The 22,019-nt window shown below is 43.3% G+C and overlaps 1 protein-coding gene across 9 annotated transcripts in view; it reads right to left on the bottom strand.

Moving 5' to 3' along the window:
• Positions 1-22,019, bottom strand: part of spag17 (sperm associated antigen 17) — a 73,254-nt gene that overhangs the window by 1,578 nt on the left and 49,657 nt on the right. For 6 of the 9 annotated variants that reach the window (XM_072700834.1, XM_072700836.1, XM_072700835.1 and 3 more), the window contains 19 exons: positions 14,599-14,725; positions 14,084-14,226; positions 13,787-13,978; positions 13,272-13,429; positions 8,458-8,588; positions 8,166-8,299; positions 7,793-7,975; positions 7,031-7,144; positions 6,892-6,946; positions 6,590-6,686; positions 6,254-6,295; positions 5,919-6,024; positions 5,502-5,610; positions 5,003-5,104; positions 2,527-2,625; positions 2,177-2,328; positions 1,180-1,370; positions 936-996; positions 341-479 (listed from right to left, as the gene is read on the bottom strand). In XM_072700834.1, coding sequence (XP_072556935.1) covers positions 341-479; positions 936-996; positions 1,180-1,370; positions 2,177-2,328; positions 2,527-2,625; positions 5,003-5,104; positions 5,502-5,610; positions 5,919-6,024; positions 6,254-6,295; positions 6,590-6,686; positions 6,892-6,946; positions 7,031-7,144; positions 7,793-7,975; positions 8,166-8,299; positions 8,458-8,588; positions 13,272-13,429; positions 13,787-13,978; positions 14,084-14,226; positions 14,599-14,725 — 2,335 coding nt within the window. The remainder of the gene's footprint in view (positions 1-340; positions 480-935; positions 997-1,179; positions 1,371-2,176; positions 2,329-2,526; positions 2,626-5,002; positions 5,105-5,501; positions 5,611-5,918; positions 6,025-6,253; positions 6,296-6,589; positions 6,687-6,891; positions 6,947-7,030; positions 7,145-7,792; positions 7,976-8,165; positions 8,300-8,457; positions 8,589-13,271; positions 13,430-13,786; positions 13,979-14,083; positions 14,227-14,598; positions 14,726-22,019) is intronic. The other 3 variants (XM_072700839.1, XM_072700837.1, XM_072700838.1) reach the window with 3 other exon arrangements.

The following is a 22,019-nucleotide window of genomic DNA, read 5'->3' on the forward strand; positions in this document are numbered from 1 at the left end:
GCCAGACAGGACACACACACATCTGAATTCATTTGTAAGGGAAAAACGCTATCCCCAACAATGGCAACCTTAACCATAAGTAACCAAACAAAATAGAAGACTTTCTGGCATTTTTAGTCTTTTGATTGCACTCACAGATTTTAATTTTTTTTAAATTGAGTTTCCCCTGTGGGGACCAAAAATGTTGTCCCCACATGTCAAAATAAAAGGTTTTCATCCCATTGTGGGGATATTTGGTCCCCACGATGTAATATATACATATCCCACACACACAGATATAGTTCTCATAACTGATGTTACTCCTCCCAATGAAGCTAAATGATGAATGGCTGTAGGATATTTGCAGTCACAGGAAGGTAGAGGATCTCTGTCTCTGTGAGAATCTCTATCTGGTGAGAGAGGTGAGCCTCTTTGTCTGGGTCCTGAGGCTCCTGAGCAAATAGTTGAACCTGCAGGTCTGTCTTCATCCCTGCTGCCACCTGCAGGACAGAGAGGAAGATGAACAGAGTAACAGAAGACAGACATGGTGGATAATGCACCATGTCACAAAGCTCGAATCATTTCAAATTGGTTTCTTGAACATGACAATGAGTTCACTGTACTACAATGGCCCCCACAGTCACCAGATCTCAACCCAATAGAGCATCTTTGGGATGTGGTGGAACGGGAGCTTCGTGCCCTGGATGTGCATCCCACAAATCTCCATCAACTGCAAGGTGCTATCCTATCAATATGGGCCAACATTTCTAAAGAATGCTTTCAGCACCTTGTTGAATCAATGCCACGTAGAATTAAGGCAGTTCTGAAGGCGAAAGGGGGTCAAACACCGTATTAGTATGGTGTTCCTAATAATCCTTTAGGTGAGTGTATAGTATAAAGACAGACAGTCTGCCAAGGGGGAACACTGCCACAGTGGCAAATGGTAACAGACTCACAGGGCCAGGCTGGTAGGTTACTCTGAGGCCAGTGGAAGGAGGCACCTGCTTCACACTGAACCTGGAACAGCAGGGAACAGTGAGATTCAGGCATACGCTGCAGGTACTGCTATGTCCTCCCTTCAACAATTATGATCAAAGGATGATGAATAGCACATAGGAATCAAATGCCATCTTGACCTGACTCTGTTAGACTCGGCTGTCAGCAGGTGCATCGAGGCAGGTCATGATGTGGGGTCCTTACCTGCAGGAGTCGAGTCCTACGTTTCTCATGATTACAGGCACAGAGTACGTAGCCCCACCCCTCAGCATGCCGAAGTCTATGTTAGTGGGGAGCAGTTCAAACCCTCGCAGGGCGGCCTTCGCAACCCCGGCCAGGGCCGACACCGACGCGGTGCGCAGAGTCCTCCTCACGGGCTCCTCGGCTCTTAGAAACTGGCCAAAGGAAGGCAAAAACCGGAAAATGGCTGAATGTGCCATGTGAAATGCAGTGATACACAGAAGACTAATACAATAAAAAGGGTTAAGTTCTCATGTCACTTAGAATACATTTTTAATGGCTCCAAGAGTTCATAGTTTAAATCAGTGTTTCCCAACCCAAGAAGCTGGGAGGGAGCAAAACCCTGGGCTGTCAGCAGCCATACCGCCTGTAGTTCAGACTATATAATCCATCTGAAGCTAAGCAGGTTTGGGCTGGGCTAGTACTTGGATGGGAGACCAGCTAGGAAAGCTGAGTTGCTGCTGGATGAGGTGTTGATGTGGCCAACAGGGTAGCCGATCCTGTGGTCTGTGTGGATCCCAATGTCCCAGTGCAGTGATAGGGACACTGTGCTTTAAACATGGTGCTATCCTTCGGATGAGATGTAAAATTGAGATCCTGACTCTCTGAGGTCGTAAAAAATCCCTGGGCACTATTCAAAAGAGTAGGTGTGATACCCCAATGCCCTGGCTAAAATCTTTCAATTCTAGCTTCCTAACCATCCCCTGTATATAACGGGTGAATTCTCTCCTGCTCCTTCACCACATTAGCTACTGTGTGGGAAGCGTACTGGCACAGAATGGCTGCTGTTGCATCATCCAGGTGGGTGCTTCACAGTGGGGGGTGAAGTGGTTCTGTAAAGTACTTTGGGTATTGTGAAAAGCGCTATGTAAATGTAACTTTCATTCATTCTGTCTAGGGGTCCCCAAGGACCAGGTTGGGGAAAAACTGGTTTAAATGGGGAAGGTGTGTGTGCTGGTACCTTGTGATTGGGCAGGCTCCAGGGCCTGGCAGTGAGGAGAACAGGGGGCAGGCACACCCTCTCCTTGCGTGGGCTTCCTGTGACATCCATGGCCAGGCTGAGTGATCTGCCCCTCCTCTTTGTCACAGACAGTGGCCCCTGCAAGCTCACACCTAAAAGAAGACCATTAAAGGTCACTTTTGGCTTAATGGTTGACTAGTGATGTAGATTCCCTGCAAATGTCCTGTCTGTTGCACTAAAGCATCTCCAAACATGACTGTAACATGAGAACATCCTGTCTCAGAGACACTGCTAGTCCATTCATTCAATGTCTGTTGCCTGCATTCTTCGCCTGTGTAGCAGGAACTAACCTTCTGAATCCTGGGGTCCTTGTCTCCTGAAGTCCCTATATCTAGGGTCCAGTGGAGGGACCTCCATCTGCACCTCAGAGCTGAGATCATGGCCATTCACTGAATAAGATACATCAGAAGTGGGCCTGACCCAAGGTGCCAAGGTCACATACAGTCAGACCTAGACCACTATATAAAACACCAACACTGGGGTAGAGGCTCTCAAATGACCATCCTCTATCTGTGCTCTTATTTGGTTTCTAAACAGCTGTGTTGGGTAGGGCTACACTATAGATATAGTAAAATTAACAGAACTTCTACTGTCCATGAAATACATAGCATTTCATATGCTTACACCAGCATATGCCTATGGTAGTAAATATTATGACACCTGACTGGACTGTGACATTTACAGTATCTTGCAAAATTATTCATCCCTCTTGGTGTTTGTCCTGTTTTCTCACATTACAAGCTGGAAATAAAATGGTCTTTGGGGGGGGGTTAGCACCCTTTTATTTACGCAACATGCCTACCACTTTAAAAGATGGAAAATATTTTTTATTGTGACACAAGCAATAATTAAGATTAAAAAACAGAAATCTTAAGTGTGCATAGGTATTCACTCCCTTTACTTTGAAACCTGTAAATAAGAGCTGGTCCAACCAAATAACTTTATAAGTCACAATTAGTTGATTAAGATCCACCAGTGTGTGATCAAAGTGTCACATGACATTAGTATAACTCAACCTGTTTTGATAGGACTCTGCCTCTTCAATACTACTAAGCAAGCAACATGAAGACCAAGGAGCATTCCAAAAAGGTCAGAGACAAAGTTATGTACATACAGTAAGAACATAAGAAATTTACAAACGAGAGGAGGCCATTCGGCCCATCAAGCTCGTTTGGGGAGAACTTAGCTAATAGCTCAGAGTTGTTAAAATCTTATCTAGCTCTTATTTAAAGGAACCCATGGTTTTAGCTTCCACTACAATAGCAGGAAGACTATTCCATACTCTGACTACACGCTGTGTAAAGAAGTGCTTCCTCAAATTTGTTTTAAAATGTTCTCCTGCTAATTTCCACTTATGGCCACGAGTTCTAGTATTTAGACTAATATTGAAATAGTCATTTGGCTGAACAGCATCCAGACCCGTTAGAATCTTATAGACCTGAATCATATCCCCCCTTAGTCTCCTTTGCTCAAGGCTGAACAGATTCAATTCCGCTGACGTGAGAACTCTGCCTATAGCTACCTCTCTGGAGGGGTAGAAGTATATATCAGGGTTGGGTTATGAAAACAGATCCAAAACTTTCAATATCCCATGGAGCGCCATTAAGTCCATTATAGCAAAATGGAAAGTATATAGCACCACCATAAACCTGACAAGAGAAGGCTGCCCACCAAAACTCAAAGACCAGGCAAGGAGGGTATTAATCAGAGATACAACAAAGACACCAAACATAACACCGAAGAAGCTGCAAAGATCCACAGTGGAGATGGAAGTATCTGTCCATAGGCCTACTTTAAGCCATACATGCCACAGAGCAGGGCTTTATGGAAGAATGGCCAGAAAAAAGTCATTACATAAAGAAATAAAACTTGTTTGGAGCATGTGTCAGACTCCCCCAACACGCGGGAGAAGATTCTCTGGTCAGATGAGACTAAAACTGAACGTTTTGGCCACCATGGGAAATGCCATGTGTGGTGCAAACCCAGCACTTCCCATCACACCCAGAACACCATTCCCACAGTGAAGCATGGTGGTGTTTTATGAATGTTGCTATGGCAACGTTTTTCATCTGCAGGGACAGGAAAGCTGGTCAGGATTGAATGAAAGATGGTTGGCACTAAATACAGGGCAATTCTTGAAGAAAACCTGCTTGAGTCAGCCAGAGATTTGAGACTGGGATGAAGGTTCACATTCCAGCAGGATAATGACCTAAACATACTGCTAAAGCTACACTGGAGTGATTTACAGGGAAACACTCCAAATGTCTTGGAATGGCCTAGTCAACGCCCAGACCTCAATCCAATTGAGAATCTGCGGCATGATTGAAGATTGCTGTAGACCCTTCTAACTTGAAGGAGTTGGAGCAGTTTTGCCTTGAGGAATGGGCAAAAATTCTAGTGGGTAGATGTGCTAAGCTAAAAGAGACATACCCCAAGAGACTTGTACCTGTAATTGCAGAAATTGGTGGCTATACAAAGTATTGAATTTGGGGGGTAAATACCTATGCACACTCAAGATTTCTGTTTTTTTTTATGTTAATTACTGTTTGTGTTACAATAAAAAAAACATTTTGTACCTTTAAAGTGGTAGGCATGTTGTGTAAATCAAATGGTACCAACCCCCACCCCCCCCCCAAAAAAAAAAATCTATTTTAATTCCAGATTGTAATGTGAGAAAACAGGACAAACACCAAGGACGATGATACAAGGAGGATACTTCTGCATGGCACTGTACATATGCAATGCTCCGATGTGAGTGTGACATACAGCTGGGCTCAGCAGCCTGCGAGGTGGGACTGACACGCCATCCCTGGAATGCTGCATCACTTCCTGTGGCGTACGAAGGGCTTGGTTTCAAAGATTGCTTGGCTGCAGCAAGAACAAACAGACCAGATGTATTGTCCAGTCTCCAAGCACAGCTCTTTCACTCAAGTCAGGGAAATTAATACTGCTCTCATATTTAGAAGTAAACCTTTATCAGAACTCTTGTTTGCTCAGACACATTTCTTGGCACAGACAGTGCATAAATTGGTAGGTTTCTTTAATCAAAGAAGACTTCTTTAAAATGCCGGAAAGTTTAAAAAATAACTGTGACTTTATATTAAAGCTAGTTTGATTCAAGGGTGCAATAGTACAGCTCCTACTGAGATGTCTAACAGCAACACTGTTTGCTATCGTAAAAAGGACATGTATATGTGCATCAGGCACAGAAGACCCCTGTGAGCTGTGAATAAGTCACAAAAAAAAAAGTCTGAGATGGCATTACTGAGGGCACAGGTGTTACTGGCATCTTGAAGAAACTCCTGGATTTGTGGGTTTGGTCCCGACCTGGGAAGTGGTGGCAGTGCTTGGGAAAGAGCCTCCATGTCAGAAACCTTTAGGGGGAAAACACACACTGACAAGAGCGATATCAAAAACATTACTAATTTAGAACCAGGGGTCAGAAATGATTCAGAGGGGCATGTGAAGCATGCACAGGGCTTGATATACTGGGCACAGAGAGATCAGCCTTTGACCCTAAAAACAAGGCATTACATCACAATGTGGTCACAGGATACACTGGGCTAATATAGCCCAGGACTACTGATACAAGGATACACAGCCTACGCAGCATAAGAATAAGGGTTTGACTCTAGCTGTTATGCTACACTCTTGGGTTTGCTGACACTGACGGTAACAGTACCTCCTGTGTGAACTGGAACGCCATCCAAACGTCAGAGTGAAAATACGGCGACAAACGTCTGGTTCTCAGAGCTTCTCGCATCTGACCCTCTTCTCTGAGCTCCTGTCTGGGTCACAGTGTCAAAGATGTCAGTTTCAGTTTAAACAGCAGAAAACTAGGCAGAAGCGTAGACAGTTAGAAGGCCCTGAACCCATGAAGAATAATAACTTTCATCAGGTACAGAACAGTCATATCCATGCATGTTGAGGAGTAAATGCCTGCTCTAACATACCACTCAGGTTAACATAGGAAATGTGATGTGAGCATCTAAAACATTGACAGAGAGACTCTGTTACCTGTACTGCTCCATCTTTCTTGGCCACAAGGACTCCTCCTTTCTGCCAAGGTTGCAAGTAACAGTAAAAATGCTAATGGTGTACAAAATACAGTGAAAGACACTATGCACATTTGTTACAACTATATGTCCTTTTACAAACACTATTTGAAACAAAATTCCATTTAGATTATACCTCAGTCAATGCACTGGCACAATTAGTCAGATTCAGCCATTTAAACACAGGCGTGAGACAGCAAGACAGCACAATGCCCCCCAAAACAGTAACCTGCTTGGAGCAGGAGAGGCTTGAGTAGCCAGTGCTGTGGGGATTGGGAAATAGGACCACAGGACCTACCTGTCAAGGACCCTGTTGAGACCAAAGCCATCTGCAACAGTGCCATCAGGTGGTGGCGATGGGGAGAGTGCTTGAGCATATAAGGCAGCCATGTCCATTATCATGTGACATGATCAATCAGGTCCACAACACATACCAGTGTGGTAGCCAGTCATATCAGCACAAAACAATATATGCAAAATATAATCAGCGGTGAGCTGTTACTCTGTTCTCTACTAGTCTTATAATGCCTATAACAAACTCCTGGGTCCAGAGTTGTATCTGGACCCAGAACACCTTCAGCCAATGGACTTCATACGCACCAGAGCCATTTCTCTCTTCCATGGTGTTGTTCAGGTCCTTCATGTCTGGCAGAGACTGGAGAGACCCCAGAGTGGCTCAGACTCGGTCAGTTGCTCTAAGAAGGTAATGTCAGCATAGTGAGGGCAGCTGCCTGCTCACCAGGACCAGGTGCAGGGGTTCAGCAGCGTGGATCCTCTCCTCCTTTTCACGTGGTTCCTTCACCTGCAGCTCCTCAGACAGGTGGGCCCTCCTCAGCAGGTGTTTTATGTATTCCTGCACCAGAAGATACGTGCATATGATCAGTCAGGCAAAGACACGTGCTGAAGTTATAATAGGATGAGACGCATCTTTCTTTGGCCTTTGTATTGCCATTTGCCTACAACAAAAGTGAAGTTGCACATCTTCCCCAGAAGCCAGATCAAGACTCCAAGTTCCCCTCATGGGAAATCTAGACATATCACCTTATACCAGGTCTGATCAGCCTTGCCATACCAGATTCTCAGCCTCACAGACAAAGCAGGAGGAGAACAAAACTGTCAGCCTGCACTAAATGGGGAAATGAGGTCCCAAGGTCATGTAGGTGGCACTGTATGGCCATCATTCAGCACTGAATTAACCCACTTCTATTTTCATACTTTTGTGGTTCCCAATGAGTGATTTTCCTTGTGATAAAAGAAACAAGGCCTTGAAACATAGTGTGGGCAGGAATTCCGTGTACTATCAGTCTCTGAAAATGTATGGTCATAATGGCAAGAGTTTCACAATACAAAGGGTGAAAATGACCATTGTAAGGAAGGTACAGTGTGTGATGCAAAACATGGACTTTGAGTTGATAGTCCCCAGTATATAAAAGTTTGTCACCAGAGTGGACACTGATCAATTTTACATGTGGGCTGCAATAAGAACACATCAGTCCCCCACCTTAAGGCGCCTCTCCAGCTCCTGCCGCAGCTGGTTGCTGACTGGCTGGTATTGTATGATATGGCGCACCTCCAGCAGCTCAGGGCAGGCTTGCAGGGGGGGGTGCAGGGGCGAGCGTTGCCTCTCACTCTGGCTCGGGTCCCTGCTCATGCAAGTGCCAGTTGGGGGGTCGGGCAGCTTGCTCTGAAAGCCCAGAATCGGCCAGCACAGTACAGTTTGTGTTACTTCAATAATAATTCAACAGTAATTTATCATTTTTTACAAGGGCCACGGATAACATTTTTCCATCGTTCTTTTTACAGCCAAAAAAGCAGACTCATTGTTCCAGTTCCTGAGTAAACAGAAACAAGGTGAGAACTCTGCCTATAGCTACCTCTCTGGAGGGGAACAAGTCCCACTTCCTGGACCTGAGGTTGAGAGGCATGATGTCTGGGTTCTGCTTCTGGATGATCCAGCGGGAGGCGCTGTCCTTCAGGCAGGGCTTCAGTACTGTAATCCCCAGAACCCCTGAGGAACACAGGGCTACAGATGTCATTATGAGCCAATACACTGCCAGAAAGTCACTTTGCATGCAACTTCAAAGCTCAAGGATTTTATGTATGTGTACGTGGTTTCTGAGACTAGTGTATGTCATTCTAACATAGGCTATAAGACTGGTGACCCACCTGGAAACTCAGGCATCGCTTCCTTAAGCACCGCAACCTTTGGGTCAGCTTGTGCCTTGTCCAGGCAGTCCTCAACATCCTCCAGACTCAGCAGCTCAGTGCCAGAACCGTCAGGGTGGACAACAAAGAACCTGGAACACAGGTCATTCAGGGAGTGTTTTGCATTTTTTTGGACATGTCAGTATTCCAGCTGAACCACTTCAAAATACAACCTGAAAATGAAAGCTGGAAGTAAAATGTCAGCATAAAAATTGACTAGGTAAAGGTAGCAAGTAAGAGTAAGGAATACATACACACTACATAAGAACATAAGAACATAAGAACTATACAAACGAGAGGAGGCCATTCGGCCCATCGAGCTCGCTTGGGGAGAACTTAACTAATAGCTCAGAGTTGTTAAAATCTTATCTAGCTCTGATTTAAAGGAACCCAAGGATTCAGCTTGCACTACGTTATCAGGAAGACTATTCCATACTCTGACTACACGCTGTGTAAAGAAGTGCTTCCTTAAATCCAGTTTGAAATGTTCTCCCGCTAATTTCCACCTATGGCCACGAGTTCTTGTATTTGAACTAATGCTGAAGTAACTATTCGGTTGAACAGCATCCAAACCTGTTAGAATCTTATAGACCTGGATCATGTCCCCCCTCAGTCTCCTTTGCTTGAGGCTGAACAGATTTAGCTCAAATAACCTTTCCTCGTATGACATTCCTCTAAGACCAGGAATCATTCTTGTGGCCCTACGCTGCACCTTTTCTAAGGCCGCTATGTCCTTTTTAAGATATGGTGACCAAACCTGTACACAATATTCTAGGTGAGGTCTCACCAAGGAATTGTATAATCTTAGCATTACCTCCCTTGACTTAAACTCCACACACCTGGAGATGTACCCCAACATCCTATTGGCCTTTTTTATTGCTTCCCCACACTGGCGAGAATGAGACATGGAAGCATCAACATACACACCAAGGTCTTTCTCATAATCAGCTACCTTTATTTCAGTAGGTCCCATAAAATACCTGTACTTTATATTTCTGCTCCCTACATGGAGTACCTTACATTTGTCTATGTTAAATTTCATCTGCCAGGTGTCAGCCCAGTCACTAATTAAATTAAGATCCCGCTGTAGCTGCTGAGCCGCTAGTTCAGTATCTGCTACACCACCCACCTTGGTGTCATCTGCAAATTTCACCAGTTTACTGTATATATTGGTGTCTATATCATTTATGTAAATTAGGAACAAAAGTGGTCCTAAAATTGAACCCTGCGGTACCCCACTATGAACGCAGGCCCACTGTGACATCGAGCCTCTTATAACTACTCGCTGCTTCCTATCCGTTAACCAGTTATCAATCCAAGTCGCTACAGTTCCTAAAATACCTGTCGCTTTGAGTTTAAGTGAGAGCCTCTTGTGGGGAACAACATCAAAAGCCTTTTGGAAATCTAAATAGATGACATCATAGGCCTTCTTATCATCAACTTCCTGAGTAGCTTCCTCAAAAAACTCCAACAGATTTGTTAAACAGGATCTACCTCTCCTAAATCCATGCTGGCTATCCCTCAAAATGTTATTTGAGTCCAGGTAATCTACCATTTTCTCTTTGATTATAGCCTCCATAACTTTACCAGTTATACAAGTTAGACTGATTGGCCTATAGTTTGACAAATTACTTCTATCCCCTTTTTTGAAAATGGGCGTTATGTTGGCATGCTTCCAATCAGAAGGTACCACACCTTCAGATAAGGATTTTTGAAACAGTAATGTTAAGGGTCGGCAAATAATATCCCTCATCTCTTTTAACACTATAGGTAAGATGCCATCAGGGCCCTGTGATTTATTTATTTTGAGCTTAGCTAGGCTTTGCAAAACATCAGCTTCAGTTATATATATATTAGTTATAGACGATGTTGAATTAGTAATAAGAACTGGTAAGTTACTAGTGTCCTCGACAGTGAATACCCGTGCAAAACTATCATTGAACTCATTTACTATGTCAATGTCGTTTTCAATTATAAGACCCTTACTATCCTGCAGATTAGTAATTTCAGCTTTTAGAGCTCTTTTAGAGTTAAAATACTGGAAGAAACTTTTAACGTCATCCTTAGCCTCCAATGCGATCTTCCTTTCGACATTCCTTTTAGCTCGTCTAATGTCATTTTTTAATTCAGCCTGTAGATTTAGATACTCTTGCTTTATTATGTCATCATCAGTTATTTTCCATCTCTGGAACAAAGCCCTTTTCCTCCTTACTTTATACTTTATGTCCCTATTAAACCACCTAGGTTGCAATTTCCTAGATTTATTCTTGCTAGAAACAGGTATGAAGTCCTCTTGTACTTGCAATAATGTGCTTTTAAAAAATTCCCATGCCTCTTCAACAGTTTTGTTATTTAACTCCATCCAGTTCACGGTTTCTAGTTTTAATCTCATACAATTGAAGTTAGCCTTCCTAACATTATATATTTTTGATTTGGACTTTGCTCTTCGGGCACTAAACTTAACCTCAAATTTAACCATGTTATGATCGCTACTGTCAAGTGGTTCTAAAACATCTAATTTACCAATCCTGTCCTGGTTATTAGACAAAACAAGATCAAGAATGGCATCTCCCCTGGTAGGGGTGTTAACAAACTGAGTAAAAAAACAATCCTGTACTAATTCCACCATCTCAAGTTCATTTTCAGAAGAGCCAGCAACAATGTCCCACTGTATCCCCGGTAGATTAAAATCACCCATAACTACCACATCATTTTTATTGCTCATAATCCTAATATCACTGTATAACAATCTGCTTTCCTCAGCAGCTACATTGGGTGCTCTGTAACAAACACCGACAATTAGGCTATTTGAGTTTGTAGCATCTAATTTTACCCATATAGCTTCCGTACTTTTACTTATATCAGTAAGCTCCCTTGCCTGCAAGATTTCCTTTACATATACTGCAACACCACCTCCCTTCTTACCTATACGGTCTTTACGGAACAATGTGTAACCATCCATATTATATTCTTGTCCATCCTTATCACTCAACCACGTTTCAGTTATTGCTATAATATCATAAGAGTCCAATGAGATAAGAGCCTCTAAATCATGAATTTTATTCCTAATACTCCTGGCGTTTAAATACAGACAACAAAGGGTAGGCTTATTACAGTGCCTACTTATAATATGATTTTTTTGGGCTTTCCGTTTCCCCCCAGTTACATACTTAACTAACCTCCCTGCCCCCCCAGTCCCTAGTTTAAACATTCCTCAACTACTCTACAAATACGCCTTCCCAGTACACTGGTTCCCCTCCGGTTCAGATGCAACCCATCCGGCTTGAACAGGTCCCACCTGTTCCAGAAGGTCCTCCAGTGCCCCATAAACCTAAACCCCTCTTTCCTACACCATCCTTTTAGCCACGCATTTAATCTCCTTATCTCAGCTAACTTAGCCTCACTTGCGCGTGGCACGGGGAGTATTTCGGAAAATACCACCATGGACGTTCTGCTTCTAAGCTTATTGGCGACTTCTATAAATTTATCCTGCAGAACAGCCCTTCTACCCTTGCCTATGTCGTTGGTGCCAACATGCACCACGACAACTGGATCCACCCCAGCTGGGGCCAAAAGCTTGTCCACACGATCTGGAAGGTCTCCTACCTGGGCACCAGGCAGGCAAGACACCGTACGGGACCCTCTATCACGCGTGCACACATAACTGTCTACTCCCCTAATAATTGAATCCCCCACTACCACAACCTCCCTCTTTCTGGGGGGAGGGGGCTCCTCAGTGCCCAAGGGCCCACCTGCTTCCCCAGTCCCTTCCGGCTCTAAAGCTGGAAGCACCTGAAACCTGTTAGACACAGACACCTCAGGTGATGCCGCCTCTGTAACGTGTGTACGCCTTTTCCTGCGTCTACGACCTACGGTCACCCAGCTCTCTCGACCTCTCTGCTCTTCATTCTCCCTCCCCCCCGTTAGTGGCGTACACACCGTCTCCCTAAACGGCGTATCAACTAGCTTATCTAACTCACTGTTGCATTGGATGCGAGCCAGTTGCTCCTCAAGGTCGCGAACCTTGACCATGAGTGAGTCCACTAGCTTACATCGCTCGCAGATGAAGTCCGACTGGACACTAACGTCCAGAAGGGCAAACATCTTGCAAACGCAACACTGAGCTGGCCCCATAATTAACTAACTCACTATGACCCCGTACTCCCAGCCCAGTAAATTTATATAGTGTATTTAACTATAAAGATTAATTTGCGTAACAATAAATGCAGTAACGTGCGGAGTACACTAAAATAAGTTATTACTTGTGTTAAAACGGAACTTAATTATTATTTTATTAAAAATTTTAAACCTGATAAACTTACTACTACTTACCAGAAGAACTTCTGCCTGAACCAAGTATGAACTAAAAACAAGGCGAAATCGAAGTTGCTCTTGGGAGGTCGAAAAACCACAAAAACCCCCTCACAGCAGGCTACTGCCGGAGCGGGAAAAAAGTGGAAAATGTCCTCCCGGCCCCGACTGGCGACCGAGCAAAGCTCAGGAGCAACTGTCCTTTTCCGACGCTTGGTAGCGATACCGACGTTAGATGTTGTTAGTTATAATCGCCCCGCGGGTGTTCGTTACGGAGTTTAAACGCGGACAGAAACTAGTGGAAGAATGCTGAATATTCCAAAATAAAAACACTTCCTGAAGTCTTTAGGGAGGAGCAAATAATCAGCAGTCCGTGGTAAAGAGATGACAGATACCACCAACAGTCAAAGCATCCAGAAAAAGTTCCCAAAACAAAAACTCGAATGAGAGACATTTAGGGCTACCTAGCTGAGGATCCTCTGAGCCCTACACAGGAGGACCTGGACATCTTTGCTCCTTTCCCATTTCTCTCCTGCTGTTCTTCCTCTTCTCCTTCCTCCTCTCCTTCCCAGTGATCTTCAGTCCTTGAAATATTGGTGTAGGTTTCTCCATCTACCATCACCTGGAAGCATGCATATCGATTAATCAGATCAAATTAACAACTATGAATAACTAAAGATTTACTTCCTCTGTTGTTCAGACTATGTTTGTGGCTGTTTAGCGGTGATTTCACACTCTTAAAAATCAGCTTAGATCCCTTACGAGCACAAAATCATCCATCAAAACATGAAAAAGGACTCTGTACAAACTGGGTCATACAGAGCTACAAAGAATTCATACTGATGGCAGAAAAAAACAGCTGAAGATACCAATTTTATTTAAGCACTTATCTGGGGTTATGGATTGTATATGTATATATATAAGGGTTAATTTATGCTATTATATACACACACACACACACAGGCATACATGTTCGTACCTTAAAGTGGTTCTCCTCTGGGTCTGTGACCTCACATACAACCTCACTAGTATGCTTCATGACATAGTTACCAGGCTGCAGTTTTTCATTATCGCCACCAGAGGTCAGTGCTGTATTATTGCTGTGGTGCGAGGTGTATACAGTGCTACCATCCTCATGGATGTGGAGAAAACCACCACTCGATGGGACAACCTTAGGGGATACAATATTGTCAGAGATGTGTTATTTACCCATCATAACAGTAAAAAGTTGATTCAAACCGACCACTGTCGCACACCTGATAGACGTGATTTGTACCTGGTACTCTCCCCTGTGAGTGGCTTTAATGACGGTCCCATCTCCAAACAGAGCACTGCAAGCTGTCTTGTCACAGCTCATCACCACAGTGGCAAACCCCTCACATTCCACCATTACCAGCTTCTCCTTCCTGCGCTCAGTGGCTGTAGAGGAATTCATGCCACAGAGCTTGGAAGTCATTTTATTGAACTCATTTCCTGTTTTCGGCCTTAACACTTTATTACAGCTCTAACAATAAACCCTGTCATGACTGAAAGCAGTACAGATTAGCTAAGAGCAAGCAAGGGAAGGACGCTGGGTTAAGTAAGTGCCACGTAAATCACGGCCATGTAGCATGGGAATGAAATAGCAGCACAATTACTGCTAAATAATTTTGGGGTCTTAGTATGACTATACATCTAGTCACATAATTTAGCAACACTGATACTAATCTGACTAGTTAAATTTCCAGCAAAGTCCTCCTGTAGTGCCCTAAATGGAGGGATTTAACTTGAATAGCTGTATAAATAAGTAACCTTGCGTCCCAGCTCCTTCAATGTCTCTGTAGAAGGTTGTGATCCTGGTGCCGTCGGCATGTTCGGCGATAATCGTCCCGTCACTCTGCACCACGATGAGGACTCCGTCCTCTCTGGTAACCACGATCTGTCGCAGATAAGATATACACAGCAGATTATGCAGTGCAACAAATTGGTATATAAATTCAAACTAAATCAAACTTATCATACTTATATGTACGATGTCACAAAGTTCTGCACAGGGAATTTTTGGACAGGGAGGAAAAAACAAGAAACAGAGAGTTTTACTATATATATAAATATACACTCACCTAAAGGATTATTAGGAACACCATACTAATATGGTGTTTGACCCCCTTTCGCCTTCAGAACTGCCTTAATTCTATGTGGCATTGATTCAAGGTGCTGAAAGCATTCTTTAGAAATGTTGGCCCATATTGATAGGATAGCATCTTGCAGTTGATGGAGATTTGTGGGATGCACATCCAGGGCACGAAGCTCCCGTTCCACCACATCCCAAAGATGCTCTATTGGGTTGAGATCTGGTGACTGTGGGGGCCATTGTAGTACAGTGAACTCATTGTCATGTTCAAGAAACCAATTTGAAATGATTCGAGCTTTGTGACATGGTGCATTATCCTGCTGGAAGTAGCCATCAGAGGATGGGTACATGGTGGTCATAAAGGGATGGACATGGTCAGAAACAATGCTCAGGTAGGCCGTGGCATTTAAACGATGCCCAATTGGCACTAAGGGGCCTAAAGTGTGCCAAGAAAACATCCCCCACACCATTACACCACCACCACCAGTGGTAACAAGGCATGATGGATCCATGTTCTCATTCTGTTTACGCCAAAATTCTGACTCTACCATTTGAATGTCTCAACAGAAATTGAGACTCATCAGACCAGGCAACATTTTTCCAGTCTTTAACTGTCCAATTTTGGTGAGCTTGTGCAAATTGTAGCCTCTTTTTCCTATTTGTAGTGGAGATGAATGGTACCCGGTGGGGTCTTCTGCTGTTGTAGCCCATCCGCCTCAAGGTTGTGCGTGTTGTGGCTTCACAAATGCTTTGCTGCATACCTTGGTTGTAACGAGTGGTTATTTCAGTCAAAGTTGCTCTTCTATCAGCTTGAATCAGTCGGCCCATTCTCCTCTGACCTCTAGCATCAACAAGGCATTTTCGCCCACAGGACTGCCGCATACTGGATGTTTTTCCCTTTGCACACCATTCTTTGTAAACCCTAGAAATGGTTGTGCGTGAAAATCCCAGTAATTGAGCAGATTGTGAAATACTCAGACCGGCCCGTCTGGCACCAACAACCATGCCATGCTCAAAATTGCTTAAATCACCTTTCTTTCCCATTCTGACGTTCAGTTTGGAGTTCAGGAGATTGTCTTGACCAGGACCACACCCCTAAATGCATTGAAGCAACTGCCATGTGATTGGTTGATTAGATAATTGCATTAATGAGAAATTGAACAGGTGTTTCTAATAATCCTTTAGGTGAGTGTGTGTGTGTGTATGTGTATATATATATATATATATATACACACACACACACAGTTGTGTTCAGAATAATAGCAGTGTGTCTAGAAAAGTGGATAAAACTGAAAATCCTTATAATAGTTTTTATTTCCATACAAGCAAATGCATCGGGAACACTACACATTGTATTCCAAATCAAAACAAGAAGATAAATTAATTACATTTGTCATTCGTTTACAGAAACTGAAGGAAAGGGAATATTCGGCTGTTCAAAAAAATAGCAGTGTCCACATTCTTCTTAACAAATGCAAAGATTCACTGTATGAACTGAAAAATGTTTTAAGATTTTGCTTTCCTTTGAATCATTGAACTAATATTTAATTGTATAACCACTGTTTCTGAGAAATGCTGCACATCTGTGTACAGAGTCAACCAACTTCTGGCACCTGTGAACAGGCATTCCAGCCCAGGATGGTTGGACTACATTTCTTGGTTTTGCCTCAGAAACAGCATTTGTGATGTCACCCCACAAGTTTTCTATTGGATCAAGGTCCGGGGATTGGGCTGGCCACTCCATAATGTCCATCTTGTTGGTCTGGAACCAAGAAGTTTCTCATTCACTGGTGTGTTTGGTATCGTTATCTTGTTGAAACACCCATTTCAAGGACATTTCCTCTTTGGCATAAGACAACATGACCTCTTCAAGCATTTTGAGGTATTCAAACTGATCCATGATCCCTGGTTTGTGATAAATTGGCCCGCCACCGTAGTATGAGAAACATCCCCATATCATGATGATAGCACCACCATGCTTCACTGTCTTCACAGTGTACTGTGGCTTGAATTCAGTGTTTGGGGGTCATTTGACAAACTGTCTGCAGCCACTAGACCCAAAAAGAACAATCTTGCTTCCATCAGTCCACAAAAAGTTGCGGCATTTCTCTTTAGTCAATGTGTTCTTTGGCAAATTGTAACCTCTTCTTTTTTTTCAGCAATGAGACTTTGTGGGGGCTTTTTGCAGATAGCTTGGCTTCATATAGACGTCATCTGATTGTAACAGTACTCACAGGTAACTTTAGACCTTCTATGATCTTCCTGGAGCTGATCATTGGCTGAGTCTTTGCCATTTTGGCTATTCTTCAATCCATTCGAATGGTAGTTTTTCGTTTTCTTCCACGTGTTTTAGGTTTTGGTTGCCATTTTAAAGCATTTGCAATCATTTTAGCTGAGCAGAATCCATTCCAGACCCCCAAATGATTGCGTAATGATCTACCTAATCATAAAAAGCATTGACAATCAATATATAACAAATACACCCATGAAAAAGCACACATACAAAAGCAATAAACGTGACAAAAATGACAGTCCAAAGCGAGAGCAGACACGTGCAGCACTTTCAAGTTTCACTATAATTACCTTTTTAAGTTCTACAGTTACTCTCACTACTTTCCTCTTTGGTTTGCTGCTATCACTGCTCACTTTCTTAGAGGCCATGACTACTGTATCACTAAATGTGCTGTAGATAAAGCACAAAAAATTTCACACCAAACACAGGAACACAGCCTTTGCACGTCGAACTCAGATGAGAGATACTGCGAGACTGAGAGCGATTCTACCTCCTACATCAGCTCAGGCTGCTTTCCCACCAGAGAGGTTACATTCCATGTGCCAATAGCCAGTTTTGGTAGCTGATGATCGTTCTGTCAAGGCCCCTGGCTTCGACTGCCACCCAATCGACATTGCACCCAACCCTCACGACTGTCCCTGCAGGTGGTGGGCCCAGAGGAGGGCGGACCCATGTTACTCCTTTGGACTATGCCCACCTGGGCCCCATGGGTGGAGGTCCAGTCACCTTGCACTCACCTTAGAGCTCCCCCACCCCCCAGGCCTGGCTCCAGTATCCCCAATGCTCCCCAATGCTTATCATGAGGGTCTTCTGAATTGCACTTAGTCTGGCTGCTCACCAAGGACCAATCTGCCTGGGGAGACCCTACCAGAGGCAATGGGTTGTATTAAGCTACATGCGTATCATGTCACGATTTGTGCGTAGCGGCCATTTAACCAGGGAATGTCGGAGACGTCCGTCGCACAGATGCATAAAGTTCTGTATTTCTTTTCAATGTTAAAGAAAGTTTCATATAAACTAAATGTATAAAGAGTGCTCAGGACTATGAAAAGCTGTATTTTGTTTGGTTCCTAACAGCACAATTTGGTCTCCATCTATCTTGTTCTTTTAATAGTGTGCAATCTGTGTGTTACTTTATAGACACAACACCACACAGTTAACCATAAAGCATAAATGCAGGCGCAATGATGCACCGTAACGCTTTCTTAAATTATCATAATGCGTGAATTCCCAGCTTTGTCTTACAGTAGGGTGCCGAACATAAACTCAAAGAAACTGTTATTTAGATATACACTCAAAAAATACAAACGGGACCAGCGACTGCAACGCAGTCGGTTCTCCCTTTTACACAAGTTCAGTGGCTATAAAAACTCCCACATTTAGAAGATGGAAAATAACTTTGTCCTTAGGAACAAAACTAGCTAGCCTGATTTATCGCAAATGAAGGCTCCCATATATAACAAACCACAAAATGCCACTACCTGAGCATTTCTTAAATTAACTTAATTTAAAATGCCACTAGCCTTAGGAGGCTAGCGAGTTCATTTACAAGTTCAAGAGCACAGCACTGCTGTTTGCTAATTGTCCAGCAAAATACAATGACGCCAGCTTAATACTCATTGCTCCCAACAACATAGCTCCTAGAATCACAGAAGCACATAAACCCCTTCACCACGATAAGGTGGCGATTCATGAGATTGCATAGGGTATGTTACACATTATGTTGTGTAGATGGTAAGATTTTATGAACAGCTGTGCTATTGCTTTGCTAATTTAGCCTTCACATTCTGCTCTTACTGATGGAATGTGCAATCAGTGAACACTACTGGCCAGTCTTTCAGTTGCAGGTTTTTGGGATGGGCTCTCAATCAGCCAATAACAGTGGGTCCCCAGGACTGGAGTTAAGAATCACTGCTTTATTATTGGCTAAGTGAGAGGTCATCCCAAAAACCCGCACCCACACCAGCCCTCCATGGAACAGGTTCCCCACCTCCGATCTACATCAAAGAGTGTGCCCAGTGTTCGCTAGCATTGTGGGAAGGGAGGACAGAGTGATCTTACCTATAGTGTTACAAGAGATGAGGGATATTATTTGCCGACCCATAACTTTACTGTTTCAAAAATCCTTATCTGAAGGTGTGGTACCTTCTGATTGGAAGCATGCCAACATAACGCCCATTTTCAAAAAAGGGGATAGAAGTAATTTGTCAAACTATAGGCCAATCAGTCTAACTTGTATAACTGGTAAAGTTATGGAGGCTATAATCAAAGAGAAAATGGTAGATTACCTGGACTCAAATAACATTTTGAGGGATAGCCAACATGGATTTAAGAGAGGTAGATCCTGTTTAACAAATCTGTTGGAGTTTTTTGAGGAAGCTACTCAGGAAGTTGATGATAGGAAGGCCTATGATGTCATCTACTTAGATTTCCAAAAGGCTTTTGATGTTGTCCCCCACAAGAGGCTCTTACTTAAACTCAAAGCGACAGGTATTTTAGGAACTGTAGCGACCTGGATTGATAACTGGTTAACAGATAGGAAGCAGCGAGTAGTTATAAGAGGCACAATGTCACAGTGGGCTTGCGTTCATAGTGGGATACAGCAGGGTTCAATTTTAGGACCACTATTGTTCCTAATTTACATAAATGATATGGACACCAATATATACAGTAAACTGGTGAAATTTGCAGATGACACCAAGGTAGGTGGTGTAGCATATACTGAACTAGCGGCTCAGCAGCTACAGCGGGATCTTGATTTAATTAGCGACTGGGCCGATACCTGGCAGATGAAATTTAACATAGACAAATGTAAGGTACTCCATGTAGGGAGCAGAAATATAAAGTACAGGTATTTTATGGGACCTACTGAAATAAAGGTAGCTGATTATGAGAAAGACCTTGGTATGTATGTTGATGCTTCCATGTCTCATTCTCGCCAGTGCGGGGAAGCAATAAAAAGGGCCAATAGAAGGGCCAATGTTGGGGTATATCTCCAGGTGTGTGGAGTTTAAGTCAAGGGAGGTAATGCTAAGATTATACAATTCCTTGGTGAAACCTCACCTAGAATATTGTGTGCAAGTTTGGTCACCATATCTTAAAAATGACATTGCGGCCTTAGAAAAGGTGCAGCGTAGGGCCACAAGAATGATTCCTGGTCTTAGAGGAATGTCATACGAGAAAAGGTTAGTTGAGCTAAATCTGTTCAGCCTCAAGCAAAGGAGACTGAGGGGGGACATGATCCAGGTCTATAAGATTCTCACAGGTTTGGATGCTGTTCAACCGAATAGTTACTTCAGCATTAGATCACTCGTGGCCATAGGTGGAAATTAGCGGGAGAACATTTCAAACTGGATTTAAGGAAGCACTTCTTTACACAGCGTGTAGTCAGAGTATGGAATAGTCTTCCTGATAACATAGTGCAAGTAATGGCGGCGGTGCGTGAACAACGCGAGGCTCAGTGTCTCTCCAGAATCTGCTATTTAGCGGTTTTTTATCTACTTTTGACCGGATTATTTATCCAGAATTGCTGTGCGTTGCTGACCTACAGCAGACAAGAGCTTCTGGACATTTGGACTCATAATTCCAACAGTTTCATCGCCGATCTCCGACTCATCCCAGAGATCTCCAGAACACCGGAGGCTGCCCACTCTCCCCGGCTGGGCGGAAGTGCACGCAGGCGGCGCCGAGAACGTAAACAAAGGTGAGGTAAGCGCGGAGGGCTACGAGCTAGGCTGAAGCTAACACCACACCGGCTGCCTTTACCCAGCATTTTCGTCGCCAATGTCCGTTCTCTGGCAAACAAAATGGATGAGATACGGCTCTCCATCACCAACAACAGAAGGATTGTGGACTCAAATGTCATGGTTTTTACGGAAACATGGTTGAAAAACAGCTGCCCTGACAATGCTATTGAATTAGCAGGACGCCACACACACCGAGCCGACAGGCTAGCAGATGACACCGGCAAGACCAGAGGTGGAGGTTTGTGCATTTATATTAACAATGCTTGGTGCATGAACTCCACTACTACTGAGAGTCACTTCTCACCTAATGCGGAGTTTTTAATTGTTAAATGCAGACCTTATTATCTCCCCAGAGAACTCACTTCTATTATACTCACTGCAGTGTATATCCCCCCTGATGCAAATACTAGGTTGGCCATGAAAGAACTTTATTTAGCCATTAACAAATACCAGACTAAACACCCTGAGGCTGCTTTTATTGTTGCTGGTGACTTCAACCACACCAACTTAAAGACAGTTCTCCCCAGATTCCACCAACATGTCTCCTGCCATACTAGAGGGGACAAGACTTTAGATCAGGGGTGCCCAAACATTTTCCCTTAGTGGGCCAAAATGAAAATCTATCGGAGGACCGCGGGCCAAATGTAATATTTTACACAAAATACAAACACTAATAGTAAAGTAAAGTAGGCTACTTTTATTTATCAAACAGTTATCTAACCTTCCTTTCTGTATAAATAACATTAAACAAAATATGACAAATAAGTCATATATAGGCATTTAGAGCACGTCTAAACTTTTGTAATCACATGTAGTGCAAAATGTCAAAGAGTGCATGTCCAACAGCAACACAACAACAGTAGCAACAATATAAGCAAAGACTCATGGGACTTTTTGTAAATTGTTAAAATATGACTATTTATGAAGTGTGGAAATGTACATATGTGCACAGATATACTCTACATTACCCTTATAGTTGCTTGTATTTCAATTTTAGTCTTAGATATTTCAAATGTAATCAAAGCACCATGAGTGAGGACTGTATAATATACAGTCGAAC

Source organism: Paramormyrops kingsleyae, chromosome 16 (genome assembly GCF_048594095.1).
Source record: "Paramormyrops kingsleyae isolate MSU_618 chromosome 16, PKINGS_0.4, whole genome shotgun sequence".
Taxonomy (NCBI): domain Eukaryota; kingdom Metazoa; phylum Chordata; class Actinopteri; order Osteoglossiformes; family Mormyridae; genus Paramormyrops; species Paramormyrops kingsleyae.